Raw genomic sequence first — 23,593 nt, forward strand, 5'->3', positions numbered from 1 at the left:
CTCGCCTTGGGAATGGGGTTGGAGGGGGAGGAAGATATATATATATTCAGTTCAGTTCAGTCGCTCAGTTGTGTCCGACTCTTTGCGAACCCATGGACTGCAGCACACCAGGCCTCCCTGTCCATCACCACCTCCCGGAGTTTACTCAAACTCATGTCCATTGAATCAGTGATGCCATCCAACCATCTCATCCTCTGTCGTCCCCTTCTCCTCCTGCCTTCAATCTTTCCCAGCATCAGGGTCTTTTCAAATGAGTCAGCTCTTCACATCAGGTGGCCAAAGTATTGGGAATGGGGGAAATATATAATCTTAAATAAATGTTTATAAAAAAATACTTCACTGAATGTAACTTGTTGCTTTTCCCAAAGGAAGATATAAAATAAAATTTAAAAATAAAGAAATACGCATAGATATAAAACAAACAAAAAAGTCCTCTTCTTTGCACGTTTGTGACAGGTTGTCCACTACAGCCACCATCCCTGAGATCCACACATCAGAGAGGCAGGCTGATTTTTCTCCCATCTGCATGCAGTATTTTAGGCTCACAAGTAAGAAGCACTGTATTTTAAGTCTGTGGCTGGCAGAGAGCAGAGGCCCTTGTCCTCATTTGCTCTATCAGCTTAGGTGAGTCATCTTGCTTCCATTTTTGCATCCATAGCATGGGGACGCGTTTGTTCCCCAGGGCCCCAGGATCCCATGGCGACAACAGAAGGGCCTTCGGTAAGAAAGAGACTGGAAAGGGTTAACAGCATACTGTCATTTTGCTTTTCTTTCACCAGAGTTTGAAGCAGTGAGGCCTCCATGGTACACAGAGCCCTCCGTGCACACATATCCCCACATCTGTCTTAGCTAGGAGTTGTTTACAAAGGACAGAAATTCGCTCAAGCTGGCATCAGTGGTTTGGGGCAGGCTCTCAGTTGTTAATCACATGAGCATCCAGATTTAGGAAATAGGGTTCAGCTGGGACGCGGTGGGACCAGAATGGGATTTCAGAAACAGGTCCCTCTCTCCCTCAGGGGCTGTGCAGTTTCGTTTGTTTCTCGGTTCTCGACTCCCTGGTGTCTGTCTCCCACTCTGTCCCATTTCTGTTCCTTTGTGGGGATAAGAGTCTGTAATACTATGTCGCTTCCTTGCTTGTCCCTGGTCCACCAGGGCTACTCCTGTCTCCATTTTACATGAGTTTGTGTCCCCACTCCACCACCGCCTAGTCAGTCAGTTTAGTTCAGTCGCTCAATCGTGTCCAGCTCTTTGGGACTGCAGCATGCCAGGCCTCCCTGTCCATCACCAACTCCCAGAGCTTACTCAAACTCATGTCCTTTGAGTCAGTGATGCCATCCAACCATCTCATCCTCTATTGTCTCCTTCTCCTCCCACCTTCAATCTTTACCAGCATCAAGGTCTTTTTCCAATGAGTCAGTTCTTCAAATCAGGTGGCCAAAGTATTGGAGCTTCAGCTTCAGCATCAGTCCTTCCAATGAACACTTAGGACTGATCTCCTTTAGGATGGACTGGTTGGATCTCCTTGCAGTCCAAGGGACTCTCAAGAGTCTTCTCCCACACCACAGTTCAAAAGCATCAATTCTTTGGCACTCAGCTTTCTTTATAGTCCCAACTCTCACATCCATACATGACTACTGGAAAAACCATAGCTTTGATTAGACGGACTTCACGTTTTTCACATCCCTGCCACACTTAGAAAGTGATCGCTGTGTGTCTTCTGGGATAAAGGGACAAGGCAGTTTGTCACCAGAGGCCAGGGACTCGGGCAGGGTGAGGTGGGGATCTGGCTGCCCCTAGGGCTGAGAGGATCAACATGGCACCTCCTCTAACCTCTTTGCAGATCACTGGTCGGGGAGCTCTGCCCGTACTGAATCCAACTTTGTGTTCAGTTTCTAAATTCCCAGGAGCAAGTGGGGATGGTCTCAGGTCAAGTGTCCACACCTACTGCAGGCACCTGTGACCAGACATGTCCCAGGGGTCCCTGCTGTGAGGACGGTGGTGGGGTGAGCAGGACAAGCACTGGCATCCAGGTGGAATGTCCACATGGTGAGCAGGTCCAGGAACTCACCAGATTCCTTTTCTCCCTTGAAGGCGGGGACCTTTGTCCTTAATCTCTATATCTCCACAGCATCTGGCATAAATACTTGGTAAGTTTTATAATTAATTGATTTTCTCTATTGGCCACACCACGCAGCATATGGAATTTTAGTTCCACAACCAGAGATTGAACCTTTGCCCCCTGTAATGGAAGCACAGAGTCTTAACCACTGGACCACCAGGGAAGTCCCTGGTAGGTTTTAGGCACTTGAGAAATGTCTGTTGTTGAATGGGCACCTAGGCCTGTGTGGGGTGGAGGCCTGACGTCCTGCTGAGCGTGACCTTGACCGATCTGGGAACTCGGCCTCCGGCCTCCTGCATCATATCCTCAGACCCTGCTTCACCCCCGTTTCTCCAGGACACCTCACAACCAACCGGGGCCTTCCTGCTGTTTTCAGTTTTTCTTTTTACCATCTGAAGTCCCAAACCGAGAGCCGTTAAGCAGCGAGGCAGGCCGCCCATGTTTTTTTTCTCAGAATGAGGCATTTGGAACCAATTGTGTGGTGGCCCCTTGGAGTTAGCTGTTTAGAAGTTAAACAACACACACTAACTAACACTGCATTGTGAAAATGCCTTTCCGGCCAGTGTCTTGGACTTTTGTGTTTCTGTGGAAACGCCCATCTAAATTTCCTGCTAGATTGTTTTTTTTTTTTTTCTTAATGGTCAGACATTAACTTGGCAAATACAGCTATTTTTTAAAATGCTGCTGATGTTAAAGCAAACGGTGACCATACCTTTCAGAGATAAGACATCAGCATTCAGTCACTGGAAATAAATCGGTGGTGATTGACATCCTGCTGAGAGCGTAGAGACCCTTGGCTTAATTAATAATTTCATCTCAGATCCTTCACTCACCCTGTTTTGTGACAGCTTTATTTAGCAGAGAGAGCGATGTGAACGGATGTTTCTTTGTAAGAATAGAGGGATGTAATACTTTGTTCTGTACTGACTCCCATATTTATTTCTGTATTGGGTCTGTAGCTCTTTCTTATTCTACATGAATCACTTGGATGCATAAATTCAAGGACATATGTTTGCAGCTCTCACACATCTGTCTTGAATTTCATCTTTTCCACCCTGTCTTCTACTTTCCAAACAATTTACCTCCCTCCTTCTCTCTCCCTGCTGTTATTTATTTCATTGTGCCATGGAACCCTTTCATTTCAAGAGCTGACGGAGGGGAACAATGCAGGCCACACGCTCCATTTCTATATAAAGGCATCTTGCAACATGGTGAGCACAGCTCTGTGTCGGGTGCGAGTCTTTCTGCTCAGGACACAGCTGGTCCGGGGCTCATGGCAACCTGGCTCCCCGGGTTCCCAGTGAGGTAATGTTGCTCCCGTTGTGGACCGGTCCAGCCCAGGTGATGGCGGGCCTTCCCGTGCCTGACTCCAGGCAGAATGGGCCCTTATGCCTGCCCTCTTTGATCTCTTTTTTCCTGACTGGGAATTTCTCACATCACTGTAAATGTTTCTTTTCCTCCCCTTGTCATTTGGCTCTGTGGGGACTTCCTGAAGCAGGAAAGTGGTAACAAGGGGTTTAACTGGGCACTTAGAAAGTTCTGCCAAGAAACAGAGCTCTCTGTGCAGCCAGGGCAAAAAAAGAAAAACACCAAGGAACACCAAACAAAAAACCCTGATGAAATAACAATCAAATAGGAAATTGAAAGGAGTAATGTGCTGAGTGTTAATAGCTCCACGGTGGAGCAGGTACGGATGGTGCTGAAATGATAAACATCTCTGAAATTCTCAGAAACCATACTTCCGGCCCCTATTTCACTGGGAGAGAGGACATGGAAACCCTGCCACCCTGCTGACTTGTAATTTACAGCACTCGGGTTCATAGGTGTTACACAATTGCATTCCTGATCTCCTGGAAGCCGAGGAAAGTTCTGAGCCTATCTGCCTGATTTCTTTTTTGGATAGTAACTTATTTAGTAGCTGTTTAGAAACCGTGATGAATACGTGAGAACAAAATACCAGCTTGCTTATTTTTCATGCTGCATCTATAGAGTCAAAGGGGAGAAGCAAGTAAACGTACTTCCTTGGCCTGAACATCACCATCCTTTTTGTTGTCGTCATCATCGTCGTGGTCATCAGGATGCACTGAGTACCTGCCAGGTGTAAGGCACTGACACGCAAAAGCAGCGTAAGATTCAGTGCGCTGGAGGGAGTTGTCAGATGAAAGAGCTACAATATGGTCTTTGGTTTTGAGCCCTGAAAGAAAGAACGCAGTAGGATTCTAGAAGGGTGGGGATCCCTTTTGCTGTTGACTTGCTGGATCACCTCACATCTTTCAGTTCTGTTGTTCCCATAATTTGTGACGTCTCCCTCTCTCTCTCTCATTGGATCTTTTCACTGTGGTACCTGGCCCTAGGGGTTCAGTTATGGACGGTAGATCTGTGATGGATATGTCATGCAAGTGCTGAGTTTGAGAGTCAGTAGAGAATCAGAACCTGGAGCTCAAAGGTCATGGCTTGCCTGCCAACCCAGAACTAAGGAGGCGAGGGGAGCTCTGTTGTCCTCCTGCGAGAACCTGCACTAACACCGTCTCCTGAGGGAAGGCCTGTTGTAGATGAAGACAGTTTGCTAGTATGGATTTTAATTTTATTTGTTTGTTTGTTTATTTGACCAGCCCACATGTGTGGCTTTCGGAACCGTTGTTCCCCGACCAGGAATCAAACCCGTGCCTCCTGCAATGGAAGAATGGAGTTGTAACCATTGGGCCTCCAGGGAATTCCCTGTGTTTTTATTTTAAAAATTTAAAAATTAAAACAAAAACTCTTGCTGGCAGTTTTGTTTGTTTGTTTTTGGCAAGAATCCTTTTATCAGCTATAGCCAGTTCCTAAATTTGATGTCCTTACATTTTGTATTGAATCACGAGGGATGACTGGTTGTGGGGGGATGAATTGATGACGTCTACCATTTTTGGCTAAGGAGTGGGGAAAGTGGAAGATACCACTGCTTTGATGTGCAGCTTCTGCCAACAGAATCCCCAAACCCACAAGAACAGCCCTTCTCCTGCCCCAAAGTCCTTATTCCTAGGGTTCCTCTCTTTCCTTTTTGTTTTGTTTTTAACCTTTCCCCCCCCCGCCCCCCCAGAATTTATTTCTCTTTGGTATGAACTTAAACATTCTGGGTTGAACCTATGAGGTGACATATTTCTCAGAGGAGGTGGCAGACCCCAAGAGCTCAGTGTTCCAGCAAAAACACACTACTCAGGGCGAATGTGGGCAGACTTCCTAAGAATGTCAACAGAGGGGGGCTCCACCATGATACAAACCACAAGAACCCTGTCCCCCCGCCAGAAGCAATGGCCTCAGGACATGGTCTCTTCCATTCCAAACCAGTTCTGGCTCCTCACCCTCTCTCCTCTGAAAACTCCCGGGCCCCCATCTTTATTTCTGCTTCCTTGCCAGCATCTGTCATTCTTAGCCACCCCCTTGCTGTTCCAAACCACTCCAGCCCAGTAGAGGCTTTCATACCAGATGGGGCTTGAGGAAATCCCTCCGTCAGCTTGTGAAACTGCAGCATGGGGAAGTGGAGCAGCCTTTTCGTCTGTGGTGTCGGCCAGAAAGAACTTGGCAGCCATATGTCCCTTTGTGCTCCCAGCAACTGCTCATCTCCTGGCCTATTGAGTCATTAGAGCAGGAAGTTGTGTGGCATAGTCAATGAACCTCTTTAATTGGTATTGCAAGTGGAACCAGGTTCCAAGTGTTCGGGGACCAGGACTCTCCAAGCCCGAGGTGAGTGAGAGGGATCAGGAAATATTTTGCAGTTCAGCACTTTTGAAAGAGTAAGAAGAAAACATGTACATCTTCTGTCTTTATATTTGTGGGCATCATTTTTCCCAGCTTTTACCTTTTTAAAAAAAATTAAAAAAAAAATTTTTTTTAATGTTTTGGTTGTACCTTGTAGATGAGGGACCTTCGTTCCTTGACCAGGGGTCAAACCCTCCACCACTTCCCCACCTACCCCCACCTCCAGCCCCCAGCTTTGGAAGCACAGTCCTAACCATTGGACCACCAGGGACGTCCCTATCATCATTGCTTATCTCATTCATTTGCTGTTGGTGGTGATTGAAGCCAGTCCACAGGTGCAGTTTTCTGAAAGGAGATTTAGTAGCAGACTTGTCTGGTGAGTGACTCCCAGGAGGAAAAGAGATGGAGGCCCTGACCACTGTGTCTTAGAACGCTTCTTAACTGCTAGTTGTAGACAGAACGCAACCTCTTTCGTGACCACCCACCGTGGCTTCGTCACCAGAGTCACAAAGCTGCAGCTCACTGCTGGAGCTGGCAGCCAGGCCCCAGGCCTCCAAGCCGTGTGAAATACCACTTTTTAAAATGTTTCTCTTTCTTATTTATTTATTTATTTATTTTGACCACACCACACAGGCCTGTGGTATACAAATTCCCTACCAGGGATTGAACCCAACCCCCACCCCACCCCCAGTGAAATTGTAGAGTTCTAACCACTGGACTGTCCCCGTTAAATGTCTTACCTTCTCATGCCCTCTAGCGCGGCCACCATCAGCCCCTTTTGCCCCAAGGGGTCACGGTTAGGCTTAGTGGCCGTTTCTCAGTTGTTCTGCCACTCTCCGATTAGGAGAAAGGAGGGTCCACAGGCTGGATGATGGTCTGGAAAGTGTCTGTGTTTACATGAAGAAGGGGGGCTTTTGCCCCTCCCAGAGCCGCAGCCAGAGAAGCAGAGCCTCTGCCACCTCTTCCTTCAGCAGAGTCCATCTGCTTACCTTCTGGCAGGAGGTCTCTTATAAACCACTCTGTATTTATTTGTGTGGATTATTCTGGGCCCCATCCCTGGCGGGGACTGGTGGCCCTGTGGTGTCCTGATTGTTATTGTAAAACACTGCTGTTTCTTTTTTTTTTTAAGGAATTTAAAAAAATATAGCTGTGTTTCAGCTGTACAGTGAAGTGATTCAGTTATAGATAGATATTCTTTTTTCATATTCTTTTCCCTTATAGGTTGTTACAAAATATTGAATATAGTTCTCTGTGCTATATAGTAGATCCTTGTTAGTTATCCATTTTATGTATAGTAGGGGAATGCTGCTTATTAAGTGCTCTTGGAGTTTGATTATGTGCAGGGCTTGTTCCTGTACATGGACTTTGGTCAGAAAGATTTCATCAGATTCCATACCAATAGAATCTGGAAGGACACATGCTAGAAGCATTCTCATTTGAGTGTTTACTGTATGCCAGGGATGGTTCTAAGCACGTCGTGTGTATTACTTATCCTCACGGTAACTCAAGGAAGTAGGTACGACAGCACCATTTTGCCATTGAAGAGAGTGAGGCTTGAGAGGCTGTGTAATTTGCCCAAGTGGCAGAGCCAGCATTCAGACCCAGGCCACCTGCCTGCGGAGCCTGTGCACCCAGCCGCTACATGTGTTTCCCTCCTGTGCTGATGCAGTGAGGATCGGGGGGCCCTGGGACACAGAGGTCAGCCTGGAGGAAGGATGAAGGGGCAGGGCTGGTTCTGTGTCAGCCCTAAAAGAAGCACAGTGCGCACTCGGCATCCTGGGAATCCTTTGACAAGTTAAGATGGAAGCAGAGCTTGCTGTCACCCCGTGAGGTGTGTGTGGTGGACGGCTGGCTGCTGACGAGGAGAGACATTTCTTAGATAAAAGATAAAAGAAAGAAGTAGCATATCAGATCCGTCACCTCATACTAGCTGCAATGCGATTTCTGTTGTAAAAAGAGTAGCTTGCAGAGCAAAATGAGGCTGTTAACGAATTTAACATGTTCCCACAGCACCAGGTGGAAGTAGGCAGCACTTACTCTGTAGGGTGGGCTCCCCAGGTGGTGCGGTGGTAAAGAACCCACCTGCCCAATGCAGCAGACGTGAGTTCGATCCCTGGTTCAGGAAGATCTCCTGGAGAAGGAAATGGCAACCCACTCCAGCATCCTTGCCTGGGAAATCCCGTGGACAGAGGAACCTGGCGGACTACAGTCCATGGGGTCATAAAAGAGTCGGACACAACTTAACTGAACAATGAAGACAGCTCTATAGGGCTGTCTCCTGGCCTGGGTCCTCTGTCTGTGGGTGTCCCAAAATGACACAAGGCGTAAGGAGTTATTTTTCCCATCCTTCCTCTGCCAGAATGAGAAACAACAGCTGATGTGGGTGCTACATGGAGTTAGTGGGGTCAGCACATTTTTCCACTTGGTGTCAAGGAGAAATGGCAGTGTCCTCTTTAGACCTCATCATCATTTATGACATTTATTGAACACTCACTGTCTATCAGGCAGTGTTCTAAGTCTTACATGTGTATTAATCATTAATTCATCCTAACAGCAATATGGAGCAGGTTATTTTTATCCTCGCTTTACTCAAGAATTAGAGGCTCAGAGAGGTGAAGAAATTTGTCCCAGGTCACCCAGCAGCCATGCAGCAGAGTTGGGATTTGAACCCAAGCATTCTGGCTCCAGAACCATGTTGTTAACCGTTTTACCTACACCATACTGTGCTCTGATAGACAGAACTACTGAAAAAAGATTTGAGTGACCCACAGGGACCAAACTCAGCCCAGAGCTGTTGGTTCATGGGGCTGCCCCTACTTGGAATCACAGTGGTTTCATGGAGGATGTTTGAAACAGTTAAGCGTGTTTGATTGAACACACAGAGCCATTCCTGGCACGTTCCCTAAACTAGGATGGAGCCAGGCTTCCTTCTGGCCCCTTTTGCTCACTTCTCCTGGCAGTTGCTGTGTGTTAATGCCTGTACAGAAGTAGTTGTAAAATAGCTTTAACGTTGACCGTTTTTACCATTTTCTACTTCTAAAACAGTAATGTTCCTAAAGGCAGGCCTGGTGTCTCACCCGCTTCGCGTCCCCTGCAGCACTTTGATTAGTGTTGAATATTAGTCACACCTGATGAGTGTCTGCTGGATTGGACAGCCCACCTAGGTCAGCTGTAAAGCAGCTGGAAAACTTACCATTCTGAGATCTGGGGAAATGAAGAGTAGATTTCTAACATCTCTTCTACCCAGTTCTTCTACTTCTAGTCTTCTTCTTTCACTACAGCCTGGAGTAGCAGAGACAGACCCAGAAGGAGAGTGTGCAGTATATTTCACACCTAGCGCTTTGCGCGAAGCAGTGTGGACGTGTTATTTTGTAAACCTCTTGCTCTACGACCCTTAGGGCACAGGGCCTCCTTCTGAACGCAGCTGTAGTGAAGGGGAAATTGATTGTTAATCTAGTTTCAGAGATACGTTCACTGGGAGGACTTTGATTTCTCAATAACCTGGTGCAGGTTCCAATCAGCCCAGCCCAGCCCAGCCCAGCTGCCCCTCTTCCTTGATCTCGCCAGTCCTTTCTCTGTGTTGGCTCCAGGCAGAGGAGAGCTGGAGAAGGGAGGGGATCAGAGTCACTGTTAGATAGAGGGAGATGAGCTCTAATTCCACCAGCACTGGCTTTGAGCGATGTGTTCTGCAGTTTAAAGAGAATAAGGAACGCCTCTCCAAGTCTCCCAAAAGCACAAGGAAGAAGCCCTGTAAATGGCTCAACTTGACTGTCCCTGGGCATCCAGTCTGGTTGGCCTGTCCACAGTGTTTCCTCTCTCCCTTTCTTCCTTCCATTCAATTATTTCTCCATTGCTCACCATTGTTTACTGAACCAGGTAACGTGTGCCAAGCGCTGTACTTGGCCAGCTGCTGTACCAGGCTGGGGAACTGCAATCTTAGGCCAAATCACACACTGGGACTCTTGCCTCAGAAGCAAGGCTTGGTCTTAACTCCGGGAATATGAGGACAGGGTCCCAGCAGAGCATTTAGAATAGCCCTGGAATAACAATAACAACAGCAACAATAGAAGCTAACACTTACATAGTACCTAATCTGGGTCATGCCCTATTTGTTTTTGTCTTGGCCCTGCCATGTGGCATGCAGGATCTTAGTTCCCCGACCAGGGATCAAACCTGCGCCCCTTGGCGTGGAAGCGTGGAGTCTTAGCCACTGGACCACCAGGCAAGTCCCTGGCTCTATTCTAAACACTTTATACATCTACTCTTCACAACAGCCCCGTGAAATGTAGGTGCTGTCATCTCCATTTTGTAAGTGGCAGGAGCAGAGTTGGACCCAGGCTCCCGAGCCTGTGCTGAGCAGCCTCCAGTGTCCACGCCGTCTTGACACTGGGCAGTAGGGCCTGGGGTGGGGGTTTCCCTCTGACTCTACGTGTATAATGGGCTGTGGTCGTGTTTGGTGAGAAGGGGTGGGACACTTTTGAGGCTCTGTTTTCACAGACTACTTACAAAGAGGATGGCGTTGACTGTGGCCAGCCTTTGGTGGAAGGGCCGGGGTGAGGTCTGCCTGAGAAGGTTCCGGCTGACCTTGCCAAGGGGCCGGCTGATGAGTCCTCCATCTGTGTTAGCTTTGGCTTGATCCCACAGTTTAGCAGCAGCTGTTGAGAAATAAAAACTTAGACCCCCAGTCAAGTGCAAGACCCAAGCCTCCGAATGAGAGGCGGATTCCATTTCACCCTCAGGAGCTGGGGCTTCTCAGAAATGGCCCGGAGGCATTCCCCTGTGGCAAACGCGGGTGCTGACTAATCCCACCAGGGTTTCTGATCAGCTTGGCTTCAGAGTCTGCGTTTTTACAGTTTACCAGTTCCCAATCCCATCCCTTTTGATTTTTGCTTCGTAGTTTCGTGGGTCACTGTTACAGCGTTTCTGGACAACATTCCTGGGACGATAGTTCCAACCACAGCCCTGGATTGCTAACCAGAACCAGCCGCCAGGCTGAGGAATGGGAACTGTTAAGTAACCTGATAGCCCGGTTTGTCATCCTTTTTTTGCTTTTGGCCAAGTTGAGCTAATCTCGTCTGCTGTTTCTTTTTGTCTGTTTCATCTTCGCTACCTTGCTTCTGGATTCTAGGCTCTGGGCATTTTCTAGGAACCCATTCTCTCGGAGTTGCCTGGCCTCTGGGTAGCTATGAAAGGAGGTGGGATGTGGCATGGAAATGAACTCTGGGTGGACATTGTGCCAGGACAGTCACTGGAGAGAGAGCAGGCTTTGGATGGAAGAGTCACGGGGTCTCTTTTACCTATAGCAGTGCTGGGCACTGTGGCCCTTCTAATGAGCCTGTTGAGTAGCTCTTCACCTTTTCTGCGCTGATCACCTGGAAAGAGTTCTTGCCGTCAGTCCACCTCCCTGGTCCAGGCGCCGGAACAGGAACCTCCTGACTCAGCTTGTCTCCCTCCTACGCTCCCTGGTAGCAGACTGTATGGTATTTCACACTTTCAAGCAGAATCAGATGCGGGGTCAGAGTTCTCTTAAGAGAGAAAAGCAAAATCCAGAGCGTCTGCTTAAAAAGTAAACATCCAGATGCCCCTTAAAATCTGGAAATCCAAAATGGGAAGTAGACGGAAGGAAAAGGGGAGAGGGGAAGACATCAGACCACATAAAACTGGCCCCCAAATATGTATGTGTTTGTAGAAGGTGCTTATGGCAAAAAGACCACTGACTACAGAAGGAAATCCCTGCTTTCTGAGGAGTTTTATATGCAGCCTACCCTACGGTTGATTGATTTAACTTTAAAACAGAGTTGACAGAAAAATGTTTTTTGAAAAGGATGCTGACAAGACAAAGGGGAAATAGCAGAAATTTGATTCAGATATTAATGATGTGTCCCATGTGTGTAATGCTTTAGTTTTCAGAGCGTCTCCACACACATTACCTCGTTTAAGTTCCGAATTCATCCTGGGATGTGTGTATGCCCATGCTCTGCCAGCAGGCGTGACCTGCCCAAGGTGTGGTACTGTGTCACCTACTGACATCTATCGAGGCGTCCCGGCGGGATGGAAACCCAGCCCCTCCGAAGCCTGTTGACTTACTCCAGCACCGTTTTTTTACTCCCAAGAAGAACTTTGAGATAATGTAGAAGCACTTATGCTCCCGACTGTGTTTAAATGCTCTAACATCACACCAAGGAGGCCTTGGAACTCATTTCTTGGGAATCCTTAAAAAGCAAGTGACATTAGCGCTCTGTCCTAGGTGGTTCTGCTCTTTACCACCCTGAAGGCAAAGGGATGAATCAGAGACCACCGATGGTGCTCAGCTCTGAGTGAGTTGGGGAAGATGGCCGTCGCAGAGTGTGGTTTTAATGTCCCACCTTTCACCATTTCATCATCTTAGAGTTGAGGCAAATGCTGATTCTTATCAGTGGAAATTTTCACGACAAGAGTAAAGATGGAGCAATATCATAGTTCTCCCAGTTGAATCAAGGTTAAGCCATGTACTAAAGTGAACTGTTAAAAGAAGGTGATCTTTTTCTGGAGTCCATAGAGCTCTTGGAATCAGACAGGTTCAATCATAGGCTTCAAGAAATTCACAAACTCTATGAAATTACAGACTTTTTGATATATGGGTATTTTCCTCTGGGGAAAGGATCTGTATGTAGCTTTTATCATCAAAAGTGACTGTAACCCCAAAATGGTTATGAAACCAGAGTCTTAAGAGGGCTTTTTGGAAACCTTGAGTGGACTTGAGATGCCACCCCACTTGAAAAGGCACAGAGATGAATCTTGGCAATCGTTTCTTTAGCGCATTTCCAGTTGGCATAAAAGAATCATCCAAGTGGGCCTGTGGGACTTTTCTAACTCAAGGTTCTCTTTCTGATTCAGGTATCAAAACGAACATGGTTGGAATGATCATTCCTCTGCCTCCTGCACAGTTCCAGAGCAGAGTAACCAGGATACTACAACCTGAGGCAGACCATCCCAAGCAAATATGACAGTAACTTGTGCTTAGTCACACAGTTGTGTCCTACCCTTTGCGAACCATGGACTGTAGCCCGCCAGGCTCCTCTGTCCATGGGATTTTTTCCAGGCAAGAATACTGGAGTGGGTTGCCGTTTCCTCCTCCATGGGATCTTCCCGACTCAGGGATCAGACCCACGTCTCTTGAAGCTCTTGAATTGCAGACAGATTCTTTACTGCTGTGTCATCGGGGAAGCCTGATGTTACTGTACCTCCCATCTTAAAAATACCCTCCCTTTGACCTCATCAGGTGTTTTTCTAGCTATAATCCCATTTCTTTTCTCCCTTTACAGCAAAACTCTTAAAGAGAATTGCCTGTAGTCACTGCCTCAGCCCCTTATTTGCCATTTCCTCCTCTTTTTCTAACCTTTCTTCTGTCTGTTCTTCTCTTCTTGATGTTTCACATGTTGGCAGGAGTCCTCGGACTTGTCTGGGTCTCAGGCCCACTGGAGGCGTGTGTGTTGGGTAGAGGTGCTGACCCTTTTCATTCCAGTGTGTCTGTCAGCTTCACCCCTGCACTGACCACCCTCCCCCCAACCCCATCAAGATCATGTGTGATCACCAGTCAGTTCTCTATTCTCATCCTGCTCAACATCTCAGCAGCATTTGACCTAGTGACCTACACTCTCCTCTCTAAAACGCTTTCCACACCTGCCTGTTGGGACACCAGAGTCTCCTTTTCTTCCTATGTCTCTCTTCACCCAGCCTGCCGTGGGTTTCCCTGGCTCTCCCCTAAGGGTCCCTTTTCCTCTGATGCCATGCCCTCTCCTTGGAGTGACCTCACCCGGGGCCCATGGCCCCTAATAGCCTCTAGGCACCGAGGATCCCTGGTTTGTCTCTCATACCGTCCACCCCCTAGTCTGGATTTCTTTTTGCTTCTTCGTTTTCTGACAGTGACTTCCTTATTTGCTTGTCTGGCTGTGTCGGGCCTCAGCTGGGGCCCGCAGCGTCTTCGCTGCATCACGTGGGGTCTTTTCTTGTGTCACGTGGACTCTAGCTGTGGCACACGGGCTCCCGGGTGAGGGCTCTGTAGTTGCGTTGTGTGGATTTAGTTGCCCTGCGGCATGCGGGATCTTAGTTCCCTGGCCAGGGATCTAACCTGTGTTCCTTGTAGGTTCCTAACTACTGTACCACCAGGGAAGTCCCTCAGTTCAGTGCAGTCAGTTCAGCTGCTTAGTCATGTCCGACTCTTTTCAACCCCATGATCGCAGCCCGCCAGGCCTCCCTGTCCATCACCAACTGCCAGAGTTCACTCAGACTCATGTCCATCGAGTCCGTGATGCCATCCAGCCATCTCATCCTCTGTCGTCCCCTTCTCCTCCTGCCCCCAATCCCTCCCAGCATCAGAGTCTTTTCCAGTGAGTCAACTCTTCGCATGAGGTGGCCAAAGTACTGGAGTTTCAGCTTCAGCATCATTCCCTCCAAAGAAATCCCAGGGCTGATCTCGTTTAGGATGGACTGGTTAGATCTCCTTGCAGTCCAAGGGACTCTCAAGAGTCTTCTCCAACACCGCAGCTCTACTCTACATTTATAAACCAGGTGCCTACTTGAAATCTCCACTTGCATGTCTAATAGACACCTCAAATGACTGTTCTATCTTGATTTTTCCCCTCAAACTTCTTGCTCTGCCACTGTTCCTCATCATGGTTAGTGGAATTCCTAGACACATTTTTGCTCAAGCCTCCAAGCCACAGTGCAGTGCCCCCTTGACCTTTTTCTCTCCCTCACGCCTTCCTTACACCCATTTGTCAACCTCCCCTATTGACTGTCTTCAAAATGCACAGCCATGTCCTCACTTTCTGTGCTGCTGCAGCTCAGGCCCTTGTCGCTGCTCTCCACTCCTGCCTGGGCCCTTGGCAGTGGTCTCCCCAGTTGGTCTTCCTCTGATGTCTGTCTGTTCACAATGGTCACAGTGACCTTTTAAAAAATAAACCAGGTTGTACCACTTGCCTTAACCCTCAGCAGCTTCCTGTTACAGTTGGCCCTGAGTATCCTGGATTGGTTCCAGGATCTTCACAGATACTAAAATCCATGGCTGCCCAGTCTCTTATACAAAATAACATGGTGTTTGCATATAAACTACGCACGTCCTCAGGTATACTTTACATCATCTCTAGATTGCTTATAATTCCTAATACAGTGTATATATAACACACAGAGTTATACATATGATGTAAGACTATATAAACATTTGCCTGTGCTTGGCAAATTCAAGCTTTGATTTGGGGAACTTTCTTAATCTTTTTTTTTGAACATTTTTGATCCATACTTGGTTGAATCTGCATATATGGAGAGCTGACTGTATGCTTAGAATAAAATTCCGTTATTTTTACCAGTCTGAAACATCCAGTCTGTGAGTGCCCTTCTGTTCTCACTGTGGCCCCTGACTGTCTGGCTGCATCTACTCTTGCCTTCCCCATTCAGCCTTCCCCCATTTGCACATGACTTTTTCATGCTATTACTGAGGTCTGTGCTCAAATGCCAGTTCTTCAAAGACTCCTTCCAGAGCACTCACTAAATCGTGTACTGCTCCACCCAGCATACCTTCCCTCTTACCCTGCCCTGGCTTCCTTTTATTACGTATAAGAGCTTGAGATTATTTTCATATATATGTAATACATACTCATATTATGTTGTAGCTGCATCAGGTCTTAGTTGCAGCACACAGGATCTTCGTTGCAACATGTGGGATCTCTAGTTGTAACGTGCAGGCTTAGTTGCTCTGTGGCATGTGAGATTTTACTTTCCTGGACCAGGGGGTCGAGCTTGTGTCCCCTGCATTGCAAGGTGGATTCTAAACCACTAGACTGACTGCTGGGCCACAAGTCAGGGAGATATCCCTGCTTTGTTCTTTCTTGTAGCCCTTGTGCTTAGACCAGGGCTGCCACATAGTAGGTGCTCAGATAATATCTGTTGAATGAATTTCAGCACTCTTGTAAAAAAAATATATAGGGAAAAGCAGTGTATTTATAACTTTGAGATATAGGTATATCTCCTAAACATCAGTAAGTAAAATACAGATGAGCAAAAAAATGAGGCATCATTTTTTTTCCTATCCAATTGAAAAAAAACCAATGGTAGTGATAACAGTTGGTGAGAGTACCAGGGAATGGGTGCTCTGATTTACCATTGGTGGAAATATAAAATCGTCCAAGTTTTCATAAATGATGAGTCATGGGTGATTTTTATCTCAATATTTGTGGCTGTGTTTTCCATTTTTTTGCATAGTCACTTTTCTCCCCCAATAATTCCTTTTTAAATCAGAAAAATCTGATAATTTAAACCCCAACCCCTCTCCTCTCTCTCTCTCTCTCTTTTTTTAAAAATTAACCTGGCTGGATCCTGGTATGAGCAAACTTATAAACCTGATTCCAGCAGTAGGATGGTCTTGTTTTGTTGTTGAACCTCTCAGAATGTTTCATCTGAATCCTATATTAGGATTTTCAGGAATGGTGCAAAATCAGTCACTGAAAATTGTGTGTGCAGAATCACTCTTGATCGGAAATCCTGGCTGGTTTGGGGTGCCCATCGGAAATGTGGGGCTTGGAAAAATATGCAGCCTTAATGAAGGCCCACCCAGTTAAAGGTGGGGTCCCACAACACTTCCTGCCAAGACCCAGGTCTCCATAGGCAGGGGAAGCCTCCCATTTCTTGTCCGATAGATAACCTGCCTGACTCCTTGGGACTGAGTTGAAAACAATGATCACAGCCACACACGCCTTTCCGTCTGCTGTGCGTGGCTGATGCCCGTTTCCCTGGACACCTCCACGCCCTGTTCTGCCAGTGCCCACACAGCCAGCCCTCCTGTCTGGGCCCCAGATCCGCAGAAGGCAGGCTTGCAGGTGACTCACCAGTGGGCCGTCCTGAGGTCTAACCCTTGTTTCTTTCTTCTCTGGAGGTGCACTGTTACTTTGATGTTTCATTTCATTATATCATTTATGGACTTGGCAGTTCAGTTCCAGAGTACCCGGCGGCTCACCTGAGCGGTGTCCACCCAGATGTCTGGGAGCTTACCAAAAAGCCAGCGCACACTGGGCTGCGAGCCCTGGGCTGTCGCCTTTATGCTTTCTCAGCCTCAGTTCTCTTCGACCTTGGCCCTCTGACAGTTGGCACAGCTGACCGCAGGAACCTGCCAAGGACCAGGGGTTGTTTTGAGTGGCATGGGTAACTGAGGGTTGGGGCTGGCTGAGGGTTGTGCCTCCCTGGTGTTTGCAAGCCGAGTGGCACACGCTTAGACCGACTACTGATATTCCCTGTGCAGGGACCTGATGAAGTGGGGAGAGGGGCTGATTTCAGTATTGGTCACCTGTTAGATACCCTTGTCCCTTCTCCCACCTCCCTGCTGATCGGGTGGAGAGTTGCCAATAAAAAGTCCCGCTTCCTGCCTCAACCACCTGGTGGATATCTGATTGTGTTTGAAAAATGCCTTATCCATCTTCATTATGCTTCTTAGAGACAGTGCCTGTCAGGGAAGTAGGAGCAAAAAGACCACCAGGACAAGTGTTGTCCTCTGTTGGCGTCTGCTGTGACTTGAGCCTGGTTGGGACTCAGACCCAGGGTCCCCTCCACTGTCTCAGACCTCAGGGACAAGTGGAATTGTAGCTTCTCTTGTCCCTTTTGCCCAGCCAGCCCTGCTCTTAGTCAGTAATTCGTTTATCTGTACTTCCTGTTTCCCAGCCTACTTCAGGAGGCTCCAAAAAACTCTGCCATCTTGGATTTAACCACCTTCTTTAACTTTTCTTCTCACAGCTTAAACTTTGGAACAAATACCGAATTTCCAACATTCCATCGCTCATATTCTTAGATGCCACTTCTGGGAAGGTCGTGTGCAGGAATGGGCTGCTGGTGATCCGCGATGACCCAGAGGGTAAGACCTTGCCACATCCCCCCACCCTGCCTTCCTCCCTGTTGATAGAGAGCATAAAAAGGAAATACATGAGTGTGGGGTTATTTGGCTAGAGAATATTGTCTTGATGAAATTATAGTATTCTCCAGGTCATGGTTAAGGTTTTTACAGAGATCGGAATGTCCCTCATGGGGGCTTTAATTCATGGGCCAAAGGAGAAGGAATCTGAAAAAGGAAGTGTAGCTTTGAGTGCTGAGGAGGCCGTTGAGAAGCAGCTTGAGCCCAGCTACTGACTTCTATTGCTGTTTCAGCAGCAGCTCTCACCTCCACAATCAGAGGCAGCCTGTGTGGTTTGGGGATTTTCTTTTTTTCTCTTGAAAATATTACCATAGCAGGGAGAGGAAGGAGAGGGTGATATGAATGGAGAGAGTAACATGGAAGCATATACACTATGATATGTAAAATAGATAGCCAATGGAAATTTTCTGTATGACTCAGGGAACTCAAACTGAGGCTCTGTAACAACCTAGAGGCGGGTGGGAAAGGGTGTGGGGTGGGAGGGAGGCTCACGAGGGAGGGAACATATGTATACATATGGCTAATTCATGTAGATACATGGCAGAAATCAAACCTATATTGTAAAGTAGTTATCCTTCAATTAAAAATAAATTAAAAAGTATATATTACCATAGCAAAGTTGCAGTCTCCATGTTGCTCTCCTGGCTCTAGAGCCCCTCATTTCTTGAAGTGAAAAAGTGAAAATGTTAGTCACCCAGTTGAGTTCAGCTCCTTGCAACCTCATGGACTGCAGCCCATCAGGCTCCTCTGTCCGTGGAATTATCCAGGCAAGAATACTGGTTTGGGTTGTCATTCCCCTCTCCGGGGATCTTCCTTACCCAGGGATCGAACCCGGGTCTCCTGCATTGCAGGCAGATTCTTTACCATTTGAGCCACCAGGAAAGCCTCATTCCCTTGGTGTTGCCCAAATCCTAAGCCTTGGTCTTCCCGACCGGCTGGGTGGATGGCTGTGTCTGGGTGACTCTCGTCACCTTGCTCAGAGGCTGTCCAGGGCCTGTTTCTTTCCCCTGGGCACTGGAGTCATACAAAGGCTATAAGATCTTCCGTCCCTCATGTATTCATCCAGTTACAGAGTTCAGCCCTGATCACAAATTTTCCCAGTAAAAATTTCATCTTCTTAAAAAAAATTGCCCTCAGTAAAAACCAGGGCAGTTACAATAGAACCAAGTCTTTATCTTCTGAGGTATAAACATACAGGCACGCACGCGTGCACACACCCCCAACTCTGAAGCTTGTTAAAAACCCAGCTTCCCCAGCCCTACCCCCAGAGGTTTTTGGTTCCATGTGTTTCAGGGTGGACTCAGCCACCTGCTTTTCCAGCCAGGATCTGCTGCTCCCTCCCACTCCCCACCCACCCCAGGCGATTTTGAGCCAGTGGTCCCTGGACCACCCTGTGAGAAAACGTGTTCTGTTGAGCGGGGAGCAGATTGTGTGCTCTTCCTGCCTGGGGCTTATGTGACATCAGAATGTCAACCATCTGGGTCAAGTGGTTTTGTACTTTCCTTTCACTAGACTGAAATTCTCCTCTTACTTGGTTCCCTGGGCCCCAACCCAGACCAGCTGAATCAGAATCTCTGGAGATGGAACCCAGGAACATCAGATTTTAAAACTCCCTGGCTGATTCTAAAATGTAAAGTTGGGAGCCACTGAGAGCCCAGGGTTGGAACTGAAGAAACTCACAGTTAATGGGCTTCCCTGGTGCATCAGTGGTAAAGAATCCTCCTGCCAATGCAGATTCTATCCCTGGGTCAGAAAGATCCCCTGCAGGAGGAAATGGCAACCCGCTCCTGTATTCTTGCCTGGGAAAATCCTGTGGACAGTGGAGCCTGGTGGGCTACAGTCCATAGAGTCACAAAGAGTCGGACATGACTCGGTGACTGAGCGTGCACGCATACTTGGTTAATACCCAAGGCAGTGATTCCCCAACTGTCCCATCGTCACAGTTACTTGGGGAGTCGTTTGGCCTTGTTTTGGCCATGCATCTTCAGCCCTGCCCCAGGATCCTGAGATAGGGGTGGGGAAGGGGGTGGTGGGTAACTTTGGCTTCTGTACTTTTCAAAAGCTCCCCAGGAGATGGGTCCTGTGATCCTTCAGGTTCAGGAGCCATGGCTTTGAGGGTAGGTAGGGCTCTGCCATGAATGAGTCCTGCTTTTATTCCTGCTCTAGCTGCCAGTCCTATGGATATATTAGCCAATACCATTTAGTTATAAAGTTGTCGCGCTCTGCATCCTGGAAGCCTCTTGGGTCAGAGGCTCTGAGGAAGAGTCTTAACATTCTCGCCATCTGTTGCCTGTTTCAGGTTTGGAATTCCCCTGGGGACCTAAACCCTTCCGGGAAGTCATTGCAGGGTCCTTGCTTAGAAATAACGGGCAGTCCCTGGAGAGCAGCAGCCTGGAGGGGTCTCACGTGGGAGTCTATTTCTCCGCACACTGGGTGAGTGCTGGATCCCTCTTCATCCAGACAGAAGGGAGCAGTGATGTCGCCACTGAGACTAGCTGGGGTTGGCTTCTGAAGGTGTGACTGCTTAGGTGTCATTTCCTGGCATTCCTGCTCTCTCCTGGGCCTCGTGCATTGCTGGCATGCTTCCAGTGCTTACTGTTATGAATGATATTAGCAGCAAGAAAAGGACTTCTTTGGATTGGCCTGAAAGGAAGGTCCTTCCCCCTAAAAAATACATAAATAAAAAGGGGAGTCCTCCTAACCCATTTTGATAAGACTCCCCACGTTCTCTTAGGGGATTCGTTTTAACAGCTGCCCGCTGACCCCAGATGCTCACCATCACAAGAGGCCCATTTATTTCTGCCTCTTCCATAAACTGGAAATGTGATCCACATCCAGTGTGGGTCTTGCTGAACCTGCCTCTGCTGGCAGGCGGCTGGGACTGGGGCAGGAGAAGGCAGGACGGAGGCTGCAGGCTCCCACTCGTTTCTTGCAGTGTCCACCCTGCCGAAGCCTCACCCGGGTCCTGGTGGAGTCCTACCGGAAGATCAAGGAGGCCGGCCAGAAATTCGAGATCATCTTTGTTAGTGCGGACAGGTAACGTGTGCTGACAGGGTGGCAGTGTGTCTCCCCTTTTCCACAGGTGGATGATGGCTCTAGCCTTACATGCTCTGTAGCTGAGAACTTGGGGCTAGGGCTTGGGGAAGACCTATTTGGGATGATTGGCAGAAGGGCAGATATATTTCATATTTAATCATGTAATTGTCTAAAGAGGAGCCAAGAAAAACCCATTCTTGCTGTCAGTATTAAGGGACATCCTTATTCTGGCCTGGGGCATTGGAGATTAGTATGCTTTTTTTTCTGGTCAGTTCAACTTTTTGGATGGTGGTGAGTAGATATGGAGGAAGGAGGATCTAAAGAAAAGAGACAGAGACTAATGGAATATGACACCTGTCTTAGCTGGCTCTGCATCCATTTTTCTTAGCGCTGGCCACATGCTTTTTCTGGGGTCTCCCCACAAAACAAGAAGTTCAGGCTTTCTTCCCAGAGTATGTAAGGGCCTTTTAGCCTCAATTTCTCCTTCTTGCCCTCTCACTGGCTTTACTCATCAGTGACCTTCCTTCATCACAAAACTCCAGCCCCGGTTCAGACCGAGCCACCACGCTTCCTTTTCACAGAAGGATCGCTGAGATGCCAACACACTGAGGGCCTTATATGCACTGCAGTATCCTTAATGCCTGTATGATGCTATGCTCAGTTGTATTGGTCCCTGAGCCCACCCATCTGCTCCCTAGGGCAAGCTTGAAGCCATGTCACAGGGTTTTTTAAAGCTTTAAAAAAACCATCAAGTTGGGAATTCCCCAGTGGTCCAGGGGTTAGGACTCTTTGCTCTCACTGCCAAGGGCCCTGGTTCAATCCCTGGTCGAGGAACTAAGATCCCACAAGCTGCACCACCAAAAAAAAAAAAAAACCTTTTTAAAAATAAAAGCATCAACTTTATTGAAGTATAATTTACATATAGTAAAATACATGCATTCTAGGTATACAGTTCAGTGAATTTTGACTAATGTACCTGTGTCACCAACACAATGAAGATGTAGAACGTTTCCATCAATGAAAAGAATCCCTCGTGGGATTCCCCTGTGGTTGAGAATCCTTCCAATGAAGGGGTGTGGATTCAAACCCTGGTCAGGGAACTAAGGGTGCAGCCAAATTTTTTAAATTCTAAAAAGAGAACTCCTGTGCCTTTTCTCAGTTGCCCCCCAATTCCAGCCCCACAGATCTCTGATCTGCTTCTATCACTTAATTGGATTATCATATCACCCTTAGAGTTTCTTAGATATGGAATCATAGGCATATGCTTGATTAAAAGTATCTGTGCATATCTCAGTTATATGCACAGATCACAAGTATTACAAGGAAGGAGTTGTCTGAACATCTAGGCTCCTAATTAAAGGAAGACCTGTCCATGTTGAAAAGAAAAGCTGAGCTTGAATTGACCGGGTAGGCTGCAGAAGAGCAGTCTGTTGAAACCCCTGGCGTTTCAGCCTGGCGTCCACCTGCTGTGTGGGGCCTTGTGCACTGGGTCACTTCCCCAGCCTGGCGTCCGGGGAGCACAGTGGTTAGAAGCTGGGGCGTCTGTAGGGCCCAGGACGCAATTTGGTGGGAGGCGAGGAGGACCCGACGGTGGTGCCTTGAGGAGCAATAGAGCTTTGTCTCTGTGCATGTGTCTCTGTAGGTCCGAGGACTCATTCAAACAGTACTTCAGTGAGATGCCGTGGCTCGCAGTCCCCTACACCGACGAGGGCCGGCGGTCGCGCCTCAACCGGCTGTATGGAATCCAAGGTAGGCGTTCCCGACTCTGAGGCTCCTTGGAATCCGGCTCATCTGGGTTCACCACCTCTTTGGCTTTCCTTCTGGAGGGGAAAGAACATCTTTATTTCCATGAATGTTCACATTCTTCAGCATCTTAAAAATATGCGGTGGGTTTTGTGGTATGTAGATTATACCTCATTAAAGCCATTTTTTGTAAAAGAAAAAGTGCCTGTTTGGGTGAGACAGCTACTTCTCACCACCCAGCCTAGTGGGTTCTGAGATGCTTGGGCTACAGAGCTCAAACGCCCAAGTGACCGGGTCAAAACCTGTCAACAGACCTGAGAGTGACCTTCGGTTCCATCACTCAGGTTCTTTGAGCCTCAGTTTCCTCATCTGCAAAATGCAGACGATAAATTACCACAAAGAGTTGCTGGGAGCATGAATAGGATAAAGCAGATCCAGTACTTCTCACCAGTCCTGAAGCCTCAGAGTAAAGGGTGAGGAGGGGGTACTGCCTTGTAGGTGACAGAACAGATTTCCTTAGAGTGTCGAAAGCTTGGACTTGAAGTACTGATCATGGTGTTTCCAGAAATAATGACTACTAGTGAGACAATCTGCATTTTTATTCTTTGTTATATGAATACCTCTTTCCCAACCTTCATCCAACTCACTGGAAAAGACCCTGATGCTGAAAAAGATTGAGGGCAGGAGAAGAGGGTGACAGAGGATGATGGTTGGATGGTATCACTGACTCAATGGACATGAGCTTGAGCAAACTCCAGAAGATGGTAAAGGACAGAGAAGCCTGGTGTGCTACAGTCCCTGGGGTTGCAGAGTCAGACACAATTGAGCAACTAAACAGCAAGCCTTCACCTAGCCGGGTTTTTTTCTTGGTGGCCTGTTAAGAGTTAAATTCATTCTGTTTGTATTAGTGGTACCAGATCCTGGTCAGCCCTAGAAAGTTAACAGCTAATATTTGAGTTCTCAGTATTCCTTGTTTTATAGGGAATGGGAAAGAAAGAGACAAACCAAGATCTACCCATAAA

General features: G+C 47.6%; 1 protein-coding gene across 1 annotated transcript in view; it reads left to right on the forward strand.

Annotated features, from left to right (window-relative positions):
* Positions 1-23,593, forward strand: part of NXN (nucleoredoxin) — a 159,691-nt gene that overhangs the window by 116,820 nt on the left and 19,278 nt on the right. The window contains exons 2-5 of the mRNA XM_018064367.1: positions 17,618-17,735; positions 20,092-20,225; positions 20,728-20,828; positions 22,471-22,577. Coding sequence (XP_017919856.1) covers positions 17,618-17,735; positions 20,092-20,225; positions 20,728-20,828; positions 22,471-22,577 — 460 coding nt within the window. The remainder of the gene's footprint in view (positions 1-17,617; positions 17,736-20,091; positions 20,226-20,727; positions 20,829-22,470; positions 22,578-23,593) is intronic.

Source organism: Capra hircus, chromosome 19 (assembly GCF_001704415.2).
Source record: "Capra hircus breed San Clemente chromosome 19, ASM170441v1, whole genome shotgun sequence".
Classification (NCBI taxonomy): domain Eukaryota; kingdom Metazoa; phylum Chordata; class Mammalia; order Artiodactyla; family Bovidae; genus Capra; species Capra hircus.